The 23,591-nt window shown below is 48.2% G+C and overlaps 3 protein-coding genes across 5 annotated transcripts; 1 reads left to right on the forward strand and 2 right to left on the reverse strand.

Annotated features, from left to right (window-relative positions):
* Nucleotides 1–2,340: 2,340 nt before the first annotated feature.
* waslb (WASP like actin nucleation promoting factor b) lies at nt 2,341–13,152 on the forward strand. The gene is made up of 11 exons (XM_035528512.2): nt 2,341–2,904; nt 6,246–6,380; nt 6,923–7,009; nt 7,412–7,508; nt 8,277–8,300; nt 9,723–9,909; nt 10,181–10,223; nt 10,690–10,843; nt 10,992–11,527; nt 11,735–11,843; nt 12,134–13,152. The coding sequence occupies exons 1-11, from the start codon at nt 2,803–2,805 to the stop codon at nt 12,193–12,195; spliced, it is 1,536 nt and encodes a 511-aa protein (XP_035384405.1). The 5' UTR covers nt 2,341–2,802; the 3' UTR covers nt 12,196–13,152.
* A 1,473-nt stretch (nt 13,153–14,625) lies between these two features.
* Nucleotides 14,626–18,486, reverse strand: lmod2b (leiomodin 2 (cardiac) b). Its single transcript, XM_027007572.3, has 3 exons — nt 18,092–18,486; nt 16,296–17,672; nt 14,626–15,138 (listed from the first exon to the last, which is right to left on the reverse strand). Exons 1-3 carry the CDS (start codon nt 18,365–18,367, stop codon nt 15,112–15,114), a joined length of 1,680 nt encoding a protein of 559 aa, XP_026863373.3. The 5' UTR covers nt 18,368–18,486; the 3' UTR covers nt 14,626–15,111.
* A 1,130-nt stretch (nt 18,487–19,616) lies between these two features.
* Nucleotides 19,617–23,211, reverse strand: asb15b (ankyrin repeat and SOCS box containing 15b). Of its 3 annotated transcripts, none has more exons than XM_027007500.3 (9): nt 23,077–23,211; nt 22,935–22,990; nt 22,639–22,770; nt 22,349–22,507; nt 21,736–21,981; nt 21,354–21,525; nt 20,514–21,072; nt 20,102–20,255; nt 19,617–20,021 (listed from the first exon to the last, which is right to left on the reverse strand). In XM_027007500.3, exons 1-9 carry the CDS (start codon nt 23,139–23,141, stop codon nt 19,852–19,854), a joined length of 1,713 nt encoding a protein of 570 aa, XP_026863301.2. In that variant the 5' UTR covers nt 23,142–23,211; the 3' UTR covers nt 19,617–19,851. The 3 variants fall into 3 exon arrangements, with proteins under 3 accessions (XP_026863301.2, XP_081579899.1, XP_081579901.1); XM_081723773.1 differs by having other exon boundaries at nt 22,639–22,782; XM_081723775.1 differs by lacking the exon at nt 21,736–21,981 and having other exon boundaries at nt 22,639–22,782.
* Between the last annotated feature and the right edge of the window lie 380 nt (nt 23,212–23,591).

A 23,591-nucleotide genomic window follows, 5' to 3' on the forward strand; every position in this document is an offset into this window, starting at 1 on the left:
GAGGATTGAGCTTTTTCTCAGTTGTTTTACACAAGGCCACAGGGACAGGGACATGGGGACACAGGGACACAGGGACACAGAGACACAGGGACACAGGGACAGAGACACAGGGACACAGGGACACAGAGACAGAGACAGAGACAGAGACAGAGACACAGGGACACAGAGACACAGAGACACAGGGACACAGGGACACAAGGACACAGGGACACAGGGACACAGAGACAGAGACAGAGACAGAGACACAGAGACACAGAGACACAGGGACACAGAGACACAGAGACACAGGGACACAGAGACACAGGGACACAGGGACACAGGGACACAGAGACATGCGGAGAGAGACACGGGGACACAGGGACACAGAGACACAGGGATGGGTGGAGTTGATCTGAATACATTATTGAGCACTAGCAATCTATTAGGCACCAGCTAGATGGTCAGGGTCTGTCACCAGCATAGAGTCTCCACACACACACACCAGCAAGGAGTCTCTGCACACACACACACACACACACACACACACACACACACAAACACACACACACACACACACACACTAGCAGTGAGTCTCCACACAAACTCCACACACACACACACACCATCACCAGCAGTGAGTCTCCACACACACCAGCAGGAAGTTTCCACACAGCAACAACCGCGGAGGAATTCCTACAGGTGTGTAACAGCAGCCATAAGGAACAAGTGACCAAATGTGTGTGTATGCAAATGAGCCAGAGACTTATCAGCCAGGCTGATCTGATCTGGGTGGGGGGACATGAAGAAAGTCCAACATACCCCCAGTGCAGAGGAGAGAGGGCAGCTCTGATTGGACAGAAAGCAGTCATGGAGGCGGAGCTTCTGCAGCTCAACACACTTCCTTCGGGAAGGAGTGGTCTTGAAAACCCAAGTGTAAACAGGTGTACACAGCTAGTGTACATACACTTCAACGTAGCACAAATGTTTCCACATAGCATGTTAAAATATAAGACAACATCATTTACATCATTTATGTTGAGTGCATGCTTATATCTTTATGACACAAGGCCCCAGAGTAAAAGATTGTGGCCTAATCTAAGTATAGATCTGTTTTTCATGTCATAACTCCATTTGTCAGACTCATATCACACAGTTGGCACTCTACTCTACAAGAAGCGTAAGATGATGAGATGACAAGTCCCCTTTCTCTGAACATTCTTGTCTTGACATGTTTAGCTGTTTCTTAATCACACACCTAATCGCACGCGCTCGCGCGCGCGTTCGCTCACCTGGCAGGTTCTTCTGGTTTTCGCGTCACAGTTCCGTCGTGAACGCCAGGTGCAGACGGGCTTGTTTTTCAGGTGCCATTGAGAAACACGCTCCGTCATACCTCACACCTCCTATACATTTTTTGCATTTCTATATAGCTTAGAAGAATTCAGTTGCACAACATGACATCATGATGAAAGTATTCGTATTCATATACATTATTCTGGAGGCATCATAAAGAGTTTATTTTATCCATGAAGAAGTATCAGAGTTCACCTCTGGCGTGTCGGTCTGCCTGATTTATTGGAGCTATAATCCCCCTTAAATGTTCTTCATTCCCTTCAAATAAGAATGCCTTATAAGCTCAAATCGCCAGTTTCTTAGTAAACTGTGCCATCCTGTCCCCAAATTGACAATGTATTGCGAAAAGGCGGCACTAGGACCTGGGCGGGGGGTCTGGCGTACAGCAGCGCTGAAATCATGAATCACATTTAGACTGAAATACTCGATGACTGGGCGATGTGTGACAGTACCAGTGGCTCTGCACATCTTTACTAGAGCCTGCACCATTGTCTGCGTCGCTGTGTGTGTGCGTCAGACAGTGTTGCTGAAGACTGTGTAACTTCAACATAAAAGTAAGGGCAGGTGTTAAGGGGGGGGAACTCCCGTTCATATATTTCTAGTGTCGGCCCTGGTATACCGTGCCCTGCTACAGTCGTTGACTTTGGTGTACAAAGTTCATTTTTAAATTAGTGGGAATTTGTTTTTTGGAGTTTCTATTTGTATTAGAGATGCACTACGTTAGTATACATCAGCGACGTCTTAATAACTCGGGATATCCTAAACACTGCTGTAGATTGTAATGAGTTATGATATCAAATACCATACAGGCCGGATGGTTGCGGATTAAAGGCAGAACGGCGCTTTACTGCATCTGAAACCTTGCACTTAAGTCACTGACACGTCGTGCATTCTCTCCATAGTCTCCTAATTGGGCGCTTCTGTGCCTCCCTCTCTCTCTCCGCCCTCTCTTCCGTTTGATTGACAGCAGCTCGCCCACCCATTCCCAACTTCACCGACTCCTCCCAAACCCGCGCGGACTCCGTGCAGCAAGCGCATTTCTTCCACAAACCCCACCGCGTGTGAATGACCAAGTCCGCGCGCGTCTTTATTCCCAACCTATCCCAAGTCCAGGGCTGAACCGGTCGAGATCGCGCGAAGGTAATTACGAGCAGAACCAGCGATCATTCCACTGTCATGCGCAATGCTCGCGCTTTGCGCCTGCCATGTTGGCTCGGGACGTGTGTGGACGGAGTTTGGAGGAGTTTAGAGTCCTGAAGCACGCGTGGGCCTGTCGCAGCGCTCCCGAGCAACCCTGCAGCGTCGGGACGCGAGCCCGGAAGACTAGCGAGCTTTCACCCGTCCTTGGCCGAACCAGTTTTCAGCATGATTGGCGACTTCGGGCTGCGGTGATCGGAGGTCAATGATCGCACATTTTCCGACTGCTGTTCCCGTTCGTGATTCCGGAGCGTCCTGTCCCCGCAGTGCCGGGAGATGAGTGGCCAGGCGCCGCAGAGGAGGCCAAACGTGGGCTCGATGCTTCTCTCCCAGCACGAGAACGACGTCCTCTCCACGCAGCTGGGGAGAAAATGCAGCGTAAGTGTCTCCCGCGTTATAGCGCGTTATGAGCCATCCGTGCCCGTGGCGCGGGGAGGTCCCGAGGCCTAGGAAGATCGCGACTTTCCTGGACTGATTTATCAAACTGTTGAAACGTTAGGGGGGGCTAGGTGGCTAACACTCGCGCACTCTTGCGTTGCATTTATCTCTGATGTGTTCCTCAACATTCCCCGTGTTGTAATTCCTCTGGATTTGGGAGAGTTTGTGCTTTCACGTTTACGTTCCTCGCGCACGCACGCACGGTACCCAGAGCCGCTGGAGTGCGTCCCTCCGAGCAGGTCGCTGTCCTGGCGTGAGACGGGCGGCGTTTTCTGGGACACGGTGCTGCTTGTGGACGTTCCTGGGACAGGCGTTATGGACAAGCGGAACCAGGTGCTAGTAGAAGACCGGTCCGTGTGAAATGGGCCGTGTGTCAGTCGGCAGCAGTTGTTGCCAAGATTGTTGGCGTCTGTAGCGAATTTTCAGTTAAAGTGGATTTTCCGCAGTTGTCCGGGAAAACCTATCACCTGACCTATCAACTGACGTCACCGAGCGCTTCCCTAACTGTCCGGTTAGCTGCCACAGGCGCAGCTCACGGCGGTGGCGCGATTCTCGTCTTCCGTAGTGTTTGATAGAGAAACGCAGGTGAGGGTGCGCGGTATCAAGTGTCGCGTACATTGTGTCAGGAGTCACGACGAAGCTCGCGCAGTTTTGCGTGTCTTGATTAAGATCATAGCAGGTGATTAAAATGAAGCTCCTCGAGGAATGAATTATTACAACAGACACAAACAGAAAGATGTGTGTTTCTTAAAGCCAGATAGTTTAGGCTGTGCAAAACGACTCTGTTTTGCTTTTGAACATTTTGTTTGTAATCTTTAACCCAAATGCAAAGGTACGTCACCTGTCTTAGACCTGTGTCAGACTGCACTGCACCTGTGGGCCATGCACCTTCTAGTATTCTAGCATGTGCATTCTCACACGATTCTGTCTTTAGCGTTTTTTATCATATTTCCCCTTACGTGAAGCAGGGGTGGGGTGGGGTGGGGTCGCGTCTCTGGCGTCCTCCCCCACAGCAGTGACCTGTAGCTCATGTTTGATTAGAAATGGTCCAGATCAGGTTGTACTTCCTCATTCCACACAACTACCTGCGTTTCAGCAAAGAAGGTTTGCCACACTCGAGAACGTCCTCCCTGTTTAAGGGTGGAACTGAGTGGCTCCGGGGGCCGTTTCTGAGCATGTGCAGAAGCCTGGCCTGTACTCATGAAGATCTCCAGCAGCAGACAGTACACGACCCTGTCAGATTATACAGTCAAGACGCGAGCAGCCACTTGTTGAAACGCCATGACTGAGGAGTTGTGCTCCCTGTCTGTGCTCCTGCAGCTAGTGAGGCACTGATGTGGCGTCTCTCCATCACCACCGATACAAACAACTAGAAATCCTGTTTTTGTCCTTTGTCTTTCAGTGTGTCTCTCTCACGCTTCTCACTCTTCTCACACACGCTTGTCTTCCTGAACTAACCCCTTATTGCTTGTTGCTACACGATCCAGAAGGGCGTGTCGAGAGCCGCGTGCTCGGTTAGGGGGCCCGGTTGGGCCCGTTCGACGCGGGACCGGCTGATCAGCAAAGTAAGTGGCTTCTAGGCAGAGCCCCGCCCACAGTCCCACCCCCGCCCCGCCCACCGGTCCCCACTGGGCATGCTCACTGAAATGTCCTGCCATGCGCTCACAAATGCACCCACATTAAGTATGAATACAAGAACTGATGATTTAAAAACTAAAACAAACAAAGTGTGGAGATTTGAGTGTAATGTTCCTAAATGATACAAGATCCAAAATGAGGGAATTTCAAATTATTGCTTGACATTATTAGTAGTAGTAGTAGTAGTATTTTTATTGCTATTAGAGTATTAGTGTGCTTGTTCTAAATATGAATGTGTTCATGTAAGGATTAGTACTAGAGAAGTTGAGGTCTAGTCTGGTGTGTGCTTGTGTCCAGAGTGTGTGTGTCAGCTCTGTTCGCGGTGGTATTCCCATAATGACCCAGAGAGAGGCCTATGACTGGCCAGCCTTCCTGTCTCCGCGTCCAGCCCAGGACCTGCTGACATCTGGGGCTAGAGAGGTTTTAGGAATGGATATGAGGGCAGTGTTTTTAGCATTGTGAGTGAGGAGTGATGAACTGGGGGGGGTAAAGGTCACCATGGAGTTCTGAAAACAGTGCGGTGAGCCACCTTTAACCAGGAGGTAGCGCTTCGTAATGAAACGCATCTGATTGGATATTGTAGTGTTGTAGTGCAATATAAGTAATGTGTGATATTATGACTGTCTGTCTGTTGGTACGTATTGATGGTGTACTGACGCAAACCGCCTAATGTTTTATCTTTGTTCAGTTTTAGATGTTGATTATGAAGCAAAGATCATGTCTCAAAGATAAAGTGAAGATAATGGGAAGTAGTTTCTCTTTCTCTTCTAACCTGCTGTGGTACATGACACTCGTTGCTGGCTTGGAAGAGAATTACAGACTTGAGGCTGTTTCTGAGCGCAGATCAGTGGGGGAGGAACCTAACCGGCTCTCCTGGGTGGACATTACTGAGTAGCAGGCAGATGTGGAAGGAGAGCCAGAGACCCTGTCTCATGCTCTCTCCCTCTACCTGTCTGTCTCACTCTGTGCTTCCAGACGGTCATCTGTGAGCCTCTTATCTTCACGCTGGTAGGGGCTTTGGCAGAGTAGCTCTTTTGGGGCCCCATCCCATGCTCTCAGCATGCCAGCCTACCCCATGAGCTCTGGTGCTCAGAGGTACTGAGTCCAACCCCAAGGCCTCTCCTGACATTAGACGTTCTCAAGTGTGGGTTAAAGCTTGATCACAGTTGGGTGTTTTGGCAGGCCAGGTTTGTGAGTGTTGGATAAAGGCGTGTTTATGCTAAGCACCTTAGTAGCCAAAAGGCATGACATAGCACATCAAACCCTGCCCCCTCGTTCTGTCCATGGCCTCCTCTCCTTGTGCTTGGTCAGAGAGTGTCTGTGAGCGGACAGGCTGCATTCTGGAGTAATGACTTGTTTTGATTTCTCCTGTACGACACTGACGCTGCACCGTGGACCACTGGTCAGTGTTCACCCTCTAAACTCCATTCCATTATTTTGCAGATAGAAAAACTAGTAATGGCAGTAGTAATAATAATACATTTAGTGTTAGTTATAATGCTGCACCAAGGATCTCTTGGATGAGTGTTTGTAAACTCTCACTCTTCGTGTGTAACTTGCTCTCTCTCTCGCTCTCCCTCCCTCTCTCTCTCTCTCTCTCTCTCTCTCTCTCTCTCTCTCTCTCTCTCTCTCCCCCCCCCCAGGCCCTGTGTTCAGCAGTGGTCCAGGTCTATGCTGCAGACAGAGCCCTGTCCTGGGTGAAGCGCTGCTGTGGTGTGGCCTGTTTGGTGAAAGACAACCCCCTGCGTTCCTACTTCATCAGGGTGTTTGACATCAAAGTGCGCAGACACCACCTCTCTCACACACACACACACACACACACACACACACTCACTCAATCACTCTCCTACCTCACATAGTTTCCAATATACTCTTTACCAGTGGCAGAGTCAAAGCTTTCCTGGGGCCAGGGGGCCACGTTTTCCTTTTTATTGTACATCGTGGAGTTTCCCCCCCCCCCCAAGATCAACAAACGTTTGTGTCTGTCTCTCTTATCTGCCCTTTAGCTATTAGTAGTTTAAATGCAAATGTCAGTGCGGTGTGTCAGTTTTGAGGCAGTGCAGCACTGCTGAGCTCAGTTGTTTTCTGTAATGTGTTTTAATGTGAAGTGTGTTGTCTGTGTTTTAGTCTGTGCTGTGTATTTGCACTGTTTTATTCTGTGTTGTCTGTGTATTAGTCTGTGCTGTGAAATGCTCTGTGACTGTCCTGTTCTGTACTGGGAGCGTGTCTGTTGTGTTTACTAACAGCTTTATTGGACAGTAAATCCCGTCTTCTCTCCTTGACTGTTCTTTGATTTATTTACCTTTGCTGTTTTCCGCAGGAGGGCCGAATGTTGTTCGAGCAGGAGTTGTACAACAACATTCCCATCACCTACCCCAGGTCATACTTCATGACGTTTGCTGGAGACGTAAGTACAGTTGCTCCGGCCTGTGGAAGTCGTGTGTCCACATGGGTGCGATTCAGACTGGGGTCCGGGTCTGCGGTAGAGAACAGTACATACTGGCTGGGATATGTTCTGTCACAAACCAGTTTTATCAGTCGCTCTGGATAAGAGCGTCTGCCAAATGCCATAGATGTAGGTGAAGATGTAGATGGGTGTAGATAACGACTGCAGATCACTTCACTTCTGCTGCTGGTTTAAGTATTGCCCTCTGCAGAAGGTTTGAGATTTCTTCTGAGCGAGGGTTTGAGTGGCGTGCAGGTCTTTGCGTGGGGACAGGCGGCGTGGCCCTGCCCTGTTTCTTCCCTTTGTTACTGCGCCAGACACCAGCGGGTTTACCGGAGCGTGTTGGTCTGTTTCTCTATTCAGACGTGTCAGATCGGCCTCAACTTTGCAAACGAGGAAGAGGCCAAGCACTTCCGCGCTGCTGTCAGCGACCTGCTCAGCAAGCGGCCAAGGAAAACTGGTAAGCTCTGCCCATTTCCCACCCACACTCCGCCCGCTGTCTCCTGTGTTTGTTACTCAGCTCTGTTCTCTGAATCAGAGCCATGTTCTGAGGAAGAGGTTTGCTGTGTAAACATCATCTCCGCCACCCTGCACACTTGCCCTGATGGAACTGCTTGGACGTTGGTGTTATTCTTTCAGTATGGCGTGTCTAATTTGGAATAACCTCTACAACGGGTTTAGTGTGTGCTACGGCTGCCTCGCTTAAAGAAGATTAAATAAACCAGATTTTATTTCCCTTAAGTCTTAGACCTGTTTCTTGAGCCGCCTTTAGCAGTCTTGGGCAGCCCTTACTGACCCTGCTCTGACCCCAGTGCTGTTTTAACACATTATTTACACACTATGCATTCGTCTCCAGATTAATGCTTCTGCTTAACTGACTACTGTGTTGCCATTTGTAACCGGTGTAAACATTATCAGTGTAAACTGGTATTGGCATGTTGTCCATATTCTGCGTGTCATGCATAAACGCAGGTCTCTCTCTCTTCTGCTGTTCAGTGGAATGGGTCTCTCTCTCTCTCTGGAAGCTTTTGAAGTTGTGCCACTCCCTCAAGATCTCCTGACTCAGGCCGGGGGGGGGGGGTGTCTGTAGGGGTCGGAGGGTTTCCTGTCCTCACCCTTTCTAACTCCTCACCACCTCCCTCTGTTCTCCTCACCTCTCTGTCGTTCAGATGTGTGCTGTTGTCTTGCCAGTCTGACTGATTCCCGATACCTTCATTTTGTTTTCCAGAAAAAAGACGTGAGCCAACAAATGGTAGGTTTGTCCTCAGTCACGCAGTCACGTTTACACATCTCTTTAAAAGATTGAGGAGGGCACCTCTCTCTCTCATACACACACTTGCTCACACTCTCGCTCTCTCACTCACTCAATCACACACTCTGTCTCTCACACACACACACACAGGATTCATTCACAAAGTCCGCCTTTCCTCAGATGTTTTTTTTCCACACTGTCTCATTAGTCAACGGAAGTCTTGCCACCACATCTAACCTGCATGAAGTGTCCCAAGGCTGTGCTGTTTGAAGCAGCCATCTTATTGTGTGGAGCAGTTCCCACAGGGACAGGGGGAGTTTCCAGACATAACGCCCTGCTGTGTGTTGTGCCCGTGGCTGTACCTGCTGTGTAGGGCGGAGCATCTGTAACCATAAACATTAGGACTCCTGGGTTTTCTGGAACTTTGCTGTTGGTCTGAATGGCCTGTTGTGGAGCTGAAGGGTGGAGAGGCTTCCCCATCTCCTCCACATCTGAGTTCCTCCCCAGACCTCTGTGGGGAGTGTTCATTGCTGAAGATGGAGGCTTAACCTTACTCTCACCTGGTCTGTTCCTGTCTGTGGCTATGTTTAGCCAGCGTTTCCGTGAAGTCGTGGATAATTTGATCAAATTAGAAAATAAAATCCACAAATAAAATAAAATCCACAAACATTTGCATTAATTAGTACTCAGCAGTGTTGATTTACACTGATAGTCAACATTACATTACGTCTCTTGAAGACAAAAGCTTGTGATAAATGTTAGAGGATTTGAGGGGTTTGTGTGTTTTTGTTTAGCAAGCTTGGAAACAGGCTGCGTGAATCCTTTATCGAACAGTTTGACTGTTAACTTCATTTGGATTATTGTGGATTCCCTTTTAAAAAGCAGTGTTTAGCTGTGCAACAGAACATGATCTCACTTTACCTCTCGTTATGTCATCCGGGAGGTTTGGTGTTTGGGAAGCAGGAAGGTGGCTTTTTTGCCGACTTGATCTGAAGTGTTCACTCGGCTGGAGAACTGGGTCAGGGTACCGAGCGCTGGCGAGACCGCAGACATGTCTGGAGGACGAGTGTGTTTGTGGGACAAAGTAAAGAGGAGGCACGCTTCTCTGTGACAGGACATCCATTTAAAAATGAGCCTCCTTCCTTATTTACTCCCCTACGCCCTTTACACAGCGTGTGTGGGTGGAGGTGAGGGTGGGGTTTAGCCTTAGATGGGCGGTTCGGTGCCCTGTGTTCAGCCCTCTCTCGCTCACACACCTCCCGAGGAAGAGATTTGGCCTGCGATTCCACGTAGATTTGGTCCACTTATTCTGGTGGGACTAGACAAACCAGGATTATTTGAGGCGCCGGGCTTGCGGGCATCGCGGAAATGATGACGGGTGGATCGTCTGAAATTGGTTTCAGTCTGTGTTTGTTTTTACAGGACCTACGTTACCAATGGCGACGGTGGACATCAAGAACCCAGAGATTCATAACGTTCGATATAGTAACAGTTCTCAAATCAACAGCAGCTTCCCGAGTCACAGCAATCTCCGAAAGGACAAAGGAAAAGGCAAAAACAAGAAGAAGAAAATATCCAAGGCTGAAATCGGCACGCCAAGCAACTTCCGGTGAGTCTGTTCTGCAGAGTCTGTGATGTGAAGGGAGGATGTTGAACAGTCGAGTTTCTAATGCCGGTTTTATGTTGATGGTTCGCCTCCTGGGGTTTGTCAAACCTGAATATTTATTATTATTTCCTCCTAATTCCACAGAATATGTTTATCACATGAGTGCCTGCTGTGCTTAATCTGGAATAATCATTTAGTTATCATAATTTATAAGGTTTTTACTGTCTGGAGCTTGCACCGTAATGCCACAGTCTGATCTCTGTTTCCCCGGTAGGCACATTGGGCACGTTGGCTGGGATCCAAACACGGGCTTTGATGTGAGCGTGCACACACACACACACACACACACACACACACACACACACACACAAACAGCCTCATACATCCACATGCACATTACATATGCCTGGATCCACATATGTGCGTATTGCCTGTCTTGTAATACATATATATACTTAGACCTGGATATACACGCCTGTATCGGCATAAATGCGACATGTGCCTGGATCTTAATTTACATACCGCTCACATGTCATGTAAAACCAAAGTCCTTGTTCCTCCACAAGATGGCAGTAGTGAAACTGCAGTGGTCATGAAAGCCCAGACAAACTGTGACACGGAGGGGACGGAGACCAGCCACACCCAAAATCACACAAACTTGTGGTTGCTATAACAACCAGTTCAGAAGAGGAGGAGGATGCAAACCGCGTTATTCTGAATGTTTGTTTTGGTTTGCTTGCCTGCATGACTGATCTGGCACCGTGCGTGCGTGTGTGTGAACAGCTCAATAACTTGGACCCCGACCTGAAGAGTCTGTTCGACATGTGCGGGATTTCGGAAGCCCAGCTGAAGGACAAGGAGACATCGAAGGTCATCTATGAGTTCATCGAGGGGAAGGGAGGTGTGGAGGCTGTGAAGAATGAGTTCCGCAGACAAGGTGAGAAGTGTGTGTGTGTGTGTGTGTGTGTAGATGAGCGTGCCTCTCTGTACTTTTGCTTCTATGTGTTGCTGTACAGAGGATCGTTTGCATGTTTTATCGTATTTTTTCTTTTGTTTTTCTTACTTCGTGCTGTTTCTTTTTCTAGCTCCTCCCCCTCCCCCTCCACCCTCCAGAGGAGGGCCGCCTCCTCCACCACCTCCACCACATAGCTCAGGGCCCCCTCCACCACCTCCAGCCCGGGGCAGAGGAGCTCCACCCCCACCGCCCCCCTCGAGAGTGCCAACCTCTGCCCCACCGCCTCCTCCGCCCTCCAGGCCAGGAATGGGAGTGCCTCCACCCCCACCCAACAGAGGCCCCCTGCCAGCCCCTCCCACACCTGTGCCCTCCTCCATCACCCCACCAGCTCCACCTCCTCCACCTCCGCTGCCCTTTGCTGGGGGGGTTCCTCCAACTCCTCCTCCACCCCCACCCCCAGGGCCTCCACCCCCTGGTCCTCCTCTCCCGGGTATGGAGACAGGGGAGCCCCTGCCCCCACCCTCTGGGAAGTCTGCTCTCCTGGAGCAGATCCGTGAAGGGGCGATGCTGAAGAAGGTGGAGCAAGGCGGCAAACTAACAGCAGGGGGTGGTAGTGGGCGGGACTCCCTGCTGGACCAAATCCGCCAAGGCATCCAGCTGAAAACTGTAAGTGTTGGAAACTGGTGCTTTTATTCTTCTGAAGTTTGTAGTCTGTAAAATGTCTGCATGCGTGACTCGTAGACTTAGCCAGTCCTCGAGGCAGATCAGCGCAACCCCAGCCCTCCACTACCTGCCGGAGGTGTTCTGGGCACTGGACCCGAGGCTGCTTTCCCAAGGTCAACCCTATTCGCTGACCGCATCCTGGTTTTGTAGGTTTCCGAAGGGTCGGACTTGGCCCCGCCCACCCAGGTGCCGTCAGCAGGTATCGTGGGAGCTTTAATGGAGGTGATGCAGAAGAGAAGCAAAGCCATCCACTCATCAGGTAACGTCTGCTTCACCTCGTTTTACACGAAGGGCGTGAGGTCAGTCCACATTTAGGTTGTTGCACGTGACACTGTTACATTTCAGTCCCTCGGTTTTCTGATTGTGTTAAAACTTTGTTCATGTTTTGGTTTTTTTTGTTTGTTTGTTTTTTTCAATAGATAAAATGAACCGTGTAACCGAACCTCACCTGATTTTAGTTTTAGTGTGAAACCATGAATATCTTCACTCTGATTGGACCACTCTCATCTCTCGCCTCTCTCTGATTGGACCTCTCTTGTCTCTCTGTAGATGATGATGATGATGATGATGAGGCCGAAGACTTTGAGGAAGAGGATGAATGGGATGACTAGTGAACCATCCTCTTCCTCTGTGACCACAGTGGTCCAAATTAAGACACTAACATAATTCCTCTATAAATCTTCCCTGGATTATGATGTAAATGGTAATCTGATTTGCTGTATATTTTTGTTGCCTTCAAGCTTTTTTTATTAATCTGTGCAATACCTCATTTCATCTGATATAAAGGTTTTTGTTTTTTGTTTTCCTGTGTTTTTTTCTTTTGGATTAATGTGCAATTGTATGTGAAGTATTCTTACTCTGTCAAGTCAAGGGTTTGTTTTTTTTTTCCCCAACATTCATTGAAGGGAGGATTTAAGGAAGAGTTCAGTTTGTGATAATAGTTATTAAAAATGACAAACACTATTTTCATACCCCACTGTTCAGTCCTACAGTCCTAGCTTAGTCGTTTATTTTCTTAAAGAAGATGCTTTTTTTGGACATATTTACTCAGAATTTGAGTATGTTTATATTTTTGCTCAAATGAGACTAGAACTCTGGCATTTGCACGTGCTCAGAAGTGCTTGAGGACTCGCCACAGAAGCACTGAGCTGTTCAGTGATTGGCTGCCCTGGTTCAGCTTCCTGGATCCTGCTACTTACCCGGAAGAGACCCGGGAGAATCTGGCGTGCAGATGGGGTTTTCTCTTCTGATCAGGTCGATATGCATGCAGGACAGAAATGCCTTTCACTCTACTAATGACACTTGCTGTTAATGGACATGCTTTGTTGATCTCTGAGAGACGCCAGTCTAACACCGTGATTCTAGTAATTACAGGGTAATTGGTAAGACCAGGGAATGTTTAGCTTTAACGAGATTTAACCGGAATGCTGTTTTAACGGTGCCGTTTCTTTCTGGACAATTCATTCTTTTTCTTTTTCACCACTTGGGAGTTTTAGAAACCACAGAGCATTGGGAATTTGGTTGAAATGAAATTTATGAAAATTAAATAATAAATGTTATTTACCGAATGTGTGTGCACGTGCTTATATAACAGAAGTATTGTGATCGTGAATTATAGCCCAACTCTTCTGCTTTCTGCCATCCTCTTCTGGACTTGGACATTTAACCTGATCTTCCTGTACCGCCCCCCCACTCACACACACACACACACACACACACACACACACAAAATTCCTCACTGTCACTGTTGGATAACACACACTGATCATGGAGCTTTCCCTGTCCTTCTGGAGACCTTCCTCTCTTGGGTTCCCACAGCCAATCAGGAATTGAAGCCAACAGACCCGTGTCTCTGTGCCATCCAGTGCTATCTGCAATGCCCCCTGGTGGTTGGGCTGGATTTTCTAGTGACTCACTACATAAGTGTTTTGAGTGATTTACGCTAAAGTGGGAAACTGACCTTTCTGGCTCTGTGCTGGATTAGAGACACACACCAGCTACTGATGGGAGAAATTTCAACACACAACAATCTAAAACACGTACTTCCTTCTTTGAGTGACGGACTGACGGACCTCCTTAAAGAGTCTGTCATTGTGAATGATGGCATGACTCACCTTTACTGGGCTCTGCACTGGTCACTTCACTGCTTAATACCAGTATAAATGTTTAAGCCGAATAGCTACAAACATATTTGTCTCCTGGCGAGAATGGGACTTTGGGATTTTATTGGGATTTATTTTTTGAGCACTGACATATGTAAATTTATTTATATATATATATATATATATATATATATATATATATATATATATAAAATATATATATAAAATATAATTTATTTTTTTTTTTTTATTGTGCAGTTGGGACTAGGCTGTGTGGAAGAGAGCTTCAGAGATTTGAAGTGACTTTTATTTCATTCTTGGAATATCAGGCAGTCTTGCATGATTTTTCTTTTGACCTTCATGAGTTATTCCAAGATTTCGAAGCAGACATTTCTTTTAAGTGAGAACCTGCTTTCTTCAAAACCAGTCAGATAGGTTTGTGTTGCCTTCGTAGTGAGAGCCCTCCCTCACTACTCATCACAGGACCAGAAAAAAAGCCCAAATTTCCCTAAACTTCCCAATGGAAGCTTTCACTCCACGTGTTAGTCCTAAGAACCCGGTTTCCATGTGAACGAGCCTTTCCTTCAGTGAGCACGTTCTCTGCTCAAATGCTGAGAACGCCATGTTTGCAGTAACAGCTGCAGGGTGGCTCTGGGCCTTGGGCAGCTCTCCAGGACAGACACAGGACCAGGATTAGGAGAGTCTCGGATATATCTCCAATTAATTCTGTCCCGTTTCGGCTGAGACCTTGGGCCAGTGCTCTGGGTCAGGGCAGCCACTGTGCTGAGCTCAGACGTGTGGCTCAGGTCCAGGGCTAAGACCTGACCCCATATCCAAGGTGAAATCCTGTTTCCTAACATTGGCAGGTATTCATTGTGCATAGCTTCACTGGAGTGGTTTGTTGACCTACACACTAAGAAAACCACAAAAAGATCATAATCAAATGAAAAACGTTTAATTTTCCACATCAAAGCAACTATTTACATTTATACAAACAAAAATATGAAATTTAAATGAATCTCATGACATTACATTGTTCTGATCAGTGTAAAGACCTCAAAAAAACTTCAACTCTATAAAACAATAAGAACCCTTGGTGTCACTAGTGTCAAAATAAGAATAAAGTATATATATCCAGGCCTTTCCATTTCCAGTTGTCTGTCTAGATCCTTTATGCAGTGACGTCCTGTAATGTATCAGGGAAACTCCAGACAGGAGCAAGGAACAGGATAAACAAGACACACTCGGTGCAGGCGATTACCGTCGTGTGACTGAACTGTAAAAATGTAAGATGGTTCTTAACAGCAAGCCAACACATTTACACGGACACCTGTTACTCTTGAACAGGGGCCGTTTGGTGGGATGTCTGGAAATGATATTTGACACACCACCCCTTTGTTCTTGGTCCAGCGTAGTCTGGGCATGTTACCGGAGATGTTGAGGAACCTCCACCTGTCAGACAGAAGACAGCGCACACTCACAACTACTCCCAAGGTTTGGAGAGCGGCTCAAAGTTTACATACGCGCATACGTAATGTCAGTGCACGACAACTTCCTGGCCTTTTTTTGTCTTTTTAATGTGATTAGTGATGATTAATTCTCAAAGATTGATGGGTTTATCTACAATCTCAGTTACTGAGATCTTAAATGTAGGACCACGCCTTGGTGAGTTTGTTTTGCTGTCCTGTTGCCTGGTACAGGGAGGCATGTGTGTTATCAGGCTGGCCCACAGCAGGGTCTATTTATACAGACATTAAGTAGGTGGTATGTGTAGGGTCAGGATGCTATCATCAGACAGGAACAGGGTTTTTTCCATCACAAGACCCCCACACAACCTGTGATTTAGTGTTGTTTTCCAGAAGGGTTCCAGACGCGCCTGACACATTCTAGCATGTCACTACAACTTGCCGCGCCGTAACGGATCCAGTGTACACAAGCATATGGCATGTGTAATAACGCATGCTTACGTCATGTGTAATAATGCATGCCTACATCACGTGTAATGACATGTTTATATCACATGTAATAATGCATGCTTACATCAAATGTAATAAAACATGATTAAGGTACATGGAATAATACATGCTTACATCACACGTAATAACACATGCTTACATCACATGTAATAATGCATGCCTATGTCATGTGTAATAACACATGCTTACATCACTTGTAATAACATGCTTAAGTCATGTGTAATAATGCATGTTTATGTCATGTGTAATAACACATGCTTATGTTATGTGTAATAACACATGCTTGTCACAGGTAATAACGCATGCTTATGTCACGTAATAATACAGGCTTATGTCAAGTGTAATAACAGAATGCTGGACTGCACGGCCGTATTGTTCAGGTAAGCAGATCACCTCTAACTCTCTACTTTGATCATACATCCCCCTGTGGTTCCTTTTACTCTGAACATGATAGTTTAATATTTAGGAAGTTGTTTTATTTTGGGACATTACTAGACATTCTCATTCTTACAGAATACTCTTTAACCCTGGATAGATTTGTCTTACTGTGTATGTTGTGTGTGTGTGTGTGTGTGTGTGTGTGTGTGTGCATATACTTGCATGTGCGTGTGTGTGTATGTGTGTGATACTCACCCGTCTCAGAGATTTGATGCTGCTTGCTTGGATATCAGCCATGAGTTGATCGTGTGCCGATCGTTGTGGCGTGGACGGTCTGGGGAAGTCCCGCTCAGCGATGGGCCTTAGCGCCGTCTTCAGCTCCTTCAGGACACCGTCCTTCTCTTTCTCCTTTGGACGCTTCCGCGATTTCTTGCCCGTGACCGGAGCCGCTCGTATCTTCGTGGATCCGGCCTCGTGGAGTCTGATCACCTCCGCAATCGTTCTGGTGGGGGTTTTCTTCTCAGGGATGCTTTGGGCTTTGGGTGGAGGTGGAGGTGGAGGAGGGGGCGGCGGGGGCGGCGGAGGGGCCGGAGGCAAGTTCTTTTTGCCCGCATCGTGGCGTGGTAGCCGCGGAGAGCACCAGGGCGAGGTGAAAGGTGACGACACGGGCGTGCTCTTCTGCAGCGCGCCCGCGCGGCCATCCAGGGGCGTGGTGGCACCGCCCTGCCGGCGGAGCTCCTGCATGCGCCTCTGCCTGTGCCGGTCCTGGTTCCGCGTGAGAATGCCCGTCATGGTCATGCGTGGGCCCGGCAGGTCGAACTGGTAGCCCAGCTTGAGCAGGGTGGTGTTGTCTCGGAGGAGCTTCACCATCTCCATCTCCACCTGGCCTCCGCACATGTGCCGCTGGTTGTGGAAGCGGAGCTCGGTGAGCGTGCTGTTGTGCATGAGTGCCTGCACCAGGGCCAGCACGCCCTTCCCCGTCACGAAGTTGGACTCGATGTTGAGGTTGGTCACGTGACAGTTCGCACGCAGCATCTTGGCGATGGCAAAGGCCACGTGGTCATCGGCGTGCGTGTTCGCTAGGCTGAAGACGCGCACGTGCGTGTTGGACTCAAGTGCCTGTGCGAACTGGGTCAACGTTTCCTGTGAGATGTTGTCGATGTTGTTCAGGTTGACCTCCATGGTGTCAGGGTCGTCGGTGAGGATCTTCTCCAGAGCCTCATCCACAATGGTGGGGTTCCCCGAGAGCTGGGTGCTTTGCTGGGCTCTGACGGTTGGTTCCACTGGTGAACTCCTTCTCACGGGCTCCAGTGTTTTGAGGACTGAGTGGCCATTACATAGGTGATGTGAAGGAGGATGCTGCTCTGGAACATTCTCCTTTATGTCTTTCTGTCCTTTATCCTCTGCATCTTCATCTCCATCTCTGTCTGCCTCATCTTCACTACTAGTCTCCTCTGATTCACTCTCTTCTTCTTCTTCTTCTTCTTCTTCTTCTTCTTCTTCTTCTTCTTCTTCTTCATGATTCTGTTCTCCTCTGTCCTTTTCACTCTCTTCTGCACTTTCTCTCTCGTCCTCTGAATCGGAGCTATTTCTTCCCCTCACACGTTCCTCTGTCTCATGACTTTGACCATCCTGGAACAGTTAGTTATAGGAATGTTTATAGGAGTGATAACACCATGACCAAGCACTAATGTTGAATACTGCCATGACTCAGCAGTAATGCTGAACAACACCATTAATGCGCACGTGCGCGCGCGCGCACACACACACAGACACACACAGCAGTAATGCTGAATTTGGACACTGGTAGGGACATTTGCTCTGTGTGTTAGAATAAATATGCTGTACATTTAATTATCATCATAGTGATTTTACACAGCATTTCACTAAGGAATGTGGATATGGTAGCAAAGGAATATATTATTTTAGAACAAATGAACTTATCAGAAATATAACTTATTGATACAGTGATCATTACTATGCACTCTGTACTCTGGTAAGGGTTGATGACCTTTTCATAGATGGTCAGGGTTTATAGACGCGTCACTGACCTGGGGGCTGGAGGAGTTCCTTCTCTCGTTCTCCATCAGCTTCTGCGTCTCCTTCTCCCAATACTTCATAAGAGCCTCCCGGCTGAAGGTGCCAGTGGGGGTTTTAGCCGTCTGGTCCCTCTGCCTCAGTCCGACGGGGACGTAGCCGTCTGGGTCGATGTCGGCCAGCTCCTTCTCCAGCTCCCGGAGCTCCTCGGCCGTGAGCGAGGCCAGGAGCTCGTCCTCGTCCATGTCCTCATACTTGCTGAGCTCTCGGCGATAGCCAAAGGTGCTCATGACCTCCAGCTGGGCGTGAGTAGAGTGAGGGCGTTGGGAGTGTGGCAGCAACAAGCACCAGGGTCCTTACTAACCCTGTCTGCTGTGAGCTTTAAGAGCGCACTGGGGCCACCTCACAAAGCCTGGCTCTGATGATGCTGCTTTTTTGGGCAGTGGGAGTCAACCACACAGAGTTACAAAAAGAACGTGAGCTCACCCCTCGGTCGCGGAGAAGGCCGTCAGCCGTGCCGTGCTGCATGCCCAAAATAATCCCAGCGACGCAATGAGGGAAGACTTTAGAAACTAACGCATCAAGCCATCTACTAGGCTTAGAATGACACCGTGAAACAGACAGCACTTCTAAGTTGAACCTGCTACTGAGGATTTGATTATGTACAGTTAGTAGCACATTGGTGACCAGTCAAGTAAACGACTAAAATTTTAATTATGTCAGTCAGCACTGAATTTTTATAACATATTTCTATTTCTAATTACTTTCTGACTTCACAACAGACCACACATTAAATATTATATATATTATCGTAGTGATTGGGTTCTGCTGGTTCTGTTATCCACTGCTGTGCTTCCTTCGTTTATCTATAAGAGACATTATACTTATCTCTTTAAAAGTTTCCAGTGTGTGACCCCCACTGACCTCAGGCCACTGATTTTGGTATAAATGGTGATGGTCAAAGGTCAAAAGGTTGTTGACAGTTGTGACAGTTTTCCAGGGAGTGACTGCAGTGTGTTGTAGTTAAAGAGACAGAGGCAGTCAAAATAACAGTGAACTTTGCGAGGTTTCCATAGCAACAAGATGCTTCGACCAGAGGTCCGTTATCAGCTGTGTAAGCAAAATGCTTTTGAGATACAGAGCACTATTGGACTGGGCTTGTAACTCATTCATTCACTCACTCATTCATATTTAACATAATTCACAATCGGGGGGGGGTGTTACACACTGAAATAGCTCTGATGCATTAATAACAGTGGTGGTGTCTGACAGTGGCATGTCTCAGTGTTGGTGTGTGACAGTGATGTGTCTTGCCCACTGCACACTCTGCTCAACCTCCAGTTAAATAATGAGGTTTGTCCCACAAACTGCTGTGAAATACTCAACTGTAAATCCCATGATACCCCAAACCAAGAATACTCTCAGGTTTCATTTCAGACAGGAGCTGCTTCGGTCCAGTGTCTTCGGTGTGATAATCCACACCTTCTCTCCTTTATGTGAATATGACAGGGTTATAAGAAAATCTGTAATACCAAGCTGTTTGACACCCAGTTTAAATGGTTTATTTAACACTGTACATAAATAAAATAACACAAGTCTATCAGTCCAACTGGCCCTTGAAACTCCACTAATATTCTCATCAAATTTTTAAATCAATAGCAACTTATATTACATAACATCTGTCCTGCTAGAAAATACAACAGTTTCAGTTAAATAAGATAACGTGAAAACAAGTGTTAACTATACAGTAGTAAACCCACATGTTCTGTCCCTATCACGCCTCTGTCACACTGTCGTACATGTCCAGCTCCTTGTAGGTGAGGTAATTCTTCAGGGCGGGTGGAAAGGGAACCGTGTTCATGACCTGAGGGCTGTTGAGTCTCTGCAGGGTCATCTTCTCCCTGATGACCAGCCTGCACAGGTGCTGCAGCGATCGTGGGTTACCTGTGGCCACACCAGCACATGCTTACACAATGGAGTGGACTGTGTGTGTGTGTGTGTGGGGGGGGGGGGGGGGGGCTTACAGAGGATGTGACAGATCTCAGGCCACTCTTTCTGCCTTTCTAAGATCTTGGTGAGTTTGGAGCAGATGGGCACATGTCTGACGTAGTCCATGATGGTGCGCACCACGGGTCCCGCCATGTGTCTCAGCCAGAACACGCAGATGAAATCGCAAAACTAACAAACACAGAGCCGTACAATCACAAAACAACACACACTAATCCACGTCACATTACACAATACAGTGCATTACAATATTTGATAATAGAGCCTGTACCTACAGTATACTTGACTGTACCTACAGTGTACCTGTCTGTAGCTACAGTATACCTGTCTGTATCTACAGTGTACCTGACTGTACCTACAGTGTACCTGACTGTATCTACAGTACAGTACCTTCTGTCCTTCTTAGCAGTTCTTGAATTGTCCACTCACCATCACCTTACTGGAGCAGTTGTCTGTGTCCTGTATTGAGAAGTTCTGTCCCCAGACATGTCCCGTGTAATGCTGGTCATGATAGCACTGGAAGCAGCTGTCTCCATGGTAACCATTGCTAAGGAGCATCCGCAGCATGGACTGATCTTTCAGGCAGTACTGCAGTGCTGTGGGGAACATTGTGTCACTGACCACAGTGAAGAAACAGTTAACGTTGGCACCATATGCCAGCAGCAGCCGAACAAGCTCGTAGTGCCCCGCCCGCACGGCCACCAGGAGGCAGCGCAGTGGGTCCAGGTCAGGCCCAGCGCCGGCCTCCAGGAGCTGCTGGGTGCAGGTCACGTCGCCGTTGGAAACGGTGAAGAACAGCGCGGTCTTCCTCATGTCATCATAGTTGTCAGAGATGTGTGCGCCAAGGGGTGAGTTGACGTCAAATCCCTTCTGGATGAGCAGCTCCAGACAGGATGCGTGACCCCCGTCTGCTGCGGAGTGGACTGGACTCATCCCAGACAAGCGGATGGCCCGCTTAGTGGTGAGGGGGATGAGTGTCTTCAGAACCCTGTGCAGTAAAAAAACAATTGACCACAAAATAAACACACGAGGCAGAATACATTATTAATCTGCTGTGTAACTCTAATTTCTGTGCAGCACTTTGAAAAACTTTATGCTATATAAATAAAATGTATTATTATTGCTAATATTTTATTATTATTAAAACTATTTTAAAACCAAACAACCACAGAGGTATGCTGAGGTCTACTCAACAATAACAGTCTTTATTTGTGTAGTACGTCTGGCTTTAACAGAACTCCAACAGCTTCAGCAGGTCAGGTGGCTCACAGGTAGTGGCCTTGGTACGCAGCCCGGTGGATGGGCAGCTGGAAGGCCAGACTGGCCACGTTAGGACTGGCGCCGCGCTGGAGGAGCAGCTCAACGCAGTCCAGGTTTCCCGAACCTGCGGCGTCATACAACACAGTGTCTCCGTTGGTGGCCTGCGCGTTGACGTCGCCCCCTAGTGGAGACAGAGAACACGACAGTAAAATCTGAAGACAGATCTCTTATTCCCGTGTAACTGGGTTGTTCAAGCGCGTTTGCAGCACGTCTGTTTTTAATCTCCGTGGTTTCTGATTTTTCTACACAGCGCGCTCTGCTCTGGGCCCCACACGTGCGCAGCCGTCTCTTTCTCGTGTTAGCTGTGGCACGAGCCTCGGTTCCAGCTCACCGTGCTCAATGAGGATCTCCAGGACGTCCGCGTGGCCGAACTCGGCAGCGATGCCGAGCGGCGTGACGCCGTGCACGTCTCGAGCCTCCACCTTCCCGCCGTGACGTAGGAGTAGCATCATGATGTCGGCGCAGCCCGCCCGGGCGGCCTCGTGAGTGGCCGTCCACTTAGCTCTGCACACCTGTTCGACGAAGGCTCCGCCCAGGATCAGCGCGAGCACCGTGTCATAGGAGCCCGCCCTGACCGCTGCGCACGACATACAGGCCAAGGCTCGTGAGTGCAAAGCAGAGCAAGAGTGCTGATCTAATCATTTTTAATGTTTCATATCATAAAGGATAAAGGTGCATGGACAGGGGGCTACTGATCTGAGGTCAGTGCTCTTGGTGAGTGGTTTACCATACGCATTCGAACCCAAAGAATAGATTTCTACTTCATTCCAATGTTCATGTTCATTATTTCTTCTGAATATTCCTTCTCTTGTCAGAGCAGTCCTAGACTTAAATTAAAATATTCTCAGGGAGCTTCCTGTTGTCATGTAGTCTACATGTGTACTTCAGTGTCAAACAGTAACGTAACGTATGTGATGATGGTCAGCACGCGCGCTGTGCGTTACCTAGCAGCAAAGGAGACTCGCTCATTCTGTTCGTGTTGTACGGAGAAGCTCCGTGACGCACGAGCACTTCCACATTCCTCGCGCAGCCCGCGTGAGCGGCCAGGGTGAGCGCGGTTTCACCCTCCCCCGTCACCTCCTCCATGCTCAGCTCGTGGGAAGCTGACCAAGAAAACAAACAAACATGTTTGTTTTAGATGTCCTTTGGTGCCTGACGTTTTCATAAACCATTTTCGCGCTAAGGTGCGTAACACAGGATAATGATCCGCGAGCTTGTCATCACGTGCCCTCACCCAAAAGCACCGCGTCCAGGAGTCGTGCGTCCGGTTGCACGGCGGCTCGGTGAAACGGGAACCGTCCCGCGGGGTCAGCCACCTCAAACGCGCTGGCGTGTGCACACAGTGCTCGCAGAGCAGACACGTCACCTGGAAGACAGTCTGCACGTGTAAAGTGGTGGCTTTTTAAATCACGTTTGGAGGGTTCTACCCTGGTGCGCCACGCAGGCTTCGTGGAAACCTGATCTTAGGACAGTCCTTCAGCGCGAGCAGCTGAAGGGTAACAGAACACTAGATATAGGCCGTAAGATTACCTCGGTCGATCGCAGCTAAAATCTGTAGATTTTCGTCACTGGCTGTTCCAGAGGTGCTTGACAAAGATAACAGAAACACACATTTACAGAAGGATTTTGAAACATGACGCAGGTGCAGGTCTGGGGACGAAGCTTTACTCACTCTGCTCTCTGATGCCCAGACGCGCAGACCTCCTGAAGACTTTGTCGGACCGCAAACTCCATCATGCGCTCTTCGTCCAGCTGTCCGGTGTCCGTCACGTCACCGTGTTTAGCTCCGAGTTTACAAACAATCGCGCATGTAAACAGACTTCAAACTAAACAAACAAGACGTCAGCTTGCGAAGATAGCAGAATTGAACGTCGCTTTGAAAACTGATATCACGAATAAGTCTTTCATTTAAAGCGAAATAAATGGAAATGTCTGATAGGCTGACAAATGCAGTGTGTGCTGTCACAGAGGCAGCAGTGAGTGAGCTTCACGAGACATCTTTCCTCAGCAGAACTAATGTTATATTTAGTCTTGACCCCTTTTCTCGGAACAGCTCAGTGGATCTGTGAGCAGGTCGGGTTCCTGTTTACCAGAACATCACGTGAAGGTGCTGGACAGAAGATGACGCTTATTATCTGTCTCGTGCGCTGACTTCTGAAAGCAGACTCACCCACTGGCTGTAAAAGA

Source organism: Electrophorus electricus, chromosome 11, assembly GCF_041902795.1.
Source record: "Electrophorus electricus isolate QZ-2024a chromosome 11, ASM4190279v1, whole genome shotgun sequence".
NCBI classification, from domain to species: domain Eukaryota; kingdom Metazoa; phylum Chordata; class Actinopteri; order Gymnotiformes; family Gymnotidae; genus Electrophorus; species Electrophorus electricus.

Excerpts from the sequence above, each read along its gene's own strand:
- waslb (XM_035528512.2), top strand. The coding sequence starts at position 2,803 with ATGAGTGGCCAGGCGCCGCAGAGGAGGCCAAACGTGGGCTCGATGCTT. Across the intron at positions 7,509-8,276 it reads CAAGCGGCCAAGGAAAACTG|AAAAAAGACGTGAGCCAACA; the intron begins GTAAGCTCTGCC and ends TTTGTTTTCCAG. Across the intron at positions 11,844-12,133 it reads CAAAGCCATCCACTCATCAG|ATGATGATGATGATGATGAT; the intron begins GTAACGTCTGCT and ends GTCTCTCTGTAG.
- lmod2b (XM_027007572.3), bottom strand. The coding sequence starts at position 18,367 with ATGAGCACCTTTGGCTATCGCCGAGAGCTCAGCAAGTATGAGGACATG. Across the intron at positions 17,673-18,091 it reads GGAACTCCTCCAGCCCCCAG|GATGGTCAAAGTCATGAGAC; the intron begins GTCAGTGACGCG and ends TAACTGTTCCAG. Across the intron at positions 15,139-16,295 it reads GCATCAAATCTCTGAGACGG|GTGGAGGTTCCTCAACATCT; the intron begins GTGAGTATCACA and ends TCTGTCTGACAG.
- asb15b (XM_081723773.1), bottom strand. The coding sequence starts at position 23,141 with ATGATGGAGTTTGCGGTCCGACAAAGTCTTCAGGAGGTCTGCGCGTCT. Across the intron at positions 21,982-22,348 it reads CGAGTCTCCTTTGCTGCTAG|CGGTCAGGGCGGGCTCCTAT; the intron begins GTAACGCACAGC and ends TGTCGTGCGCAG. Across the intron at positions 21,526-21,735 it reads GGAGATCCTCATTGAGCACG|GGGGCGACGTCAACGCGCAG; the intron begins GTGAGCTGGAAC and ends TGTCTCCACTAG.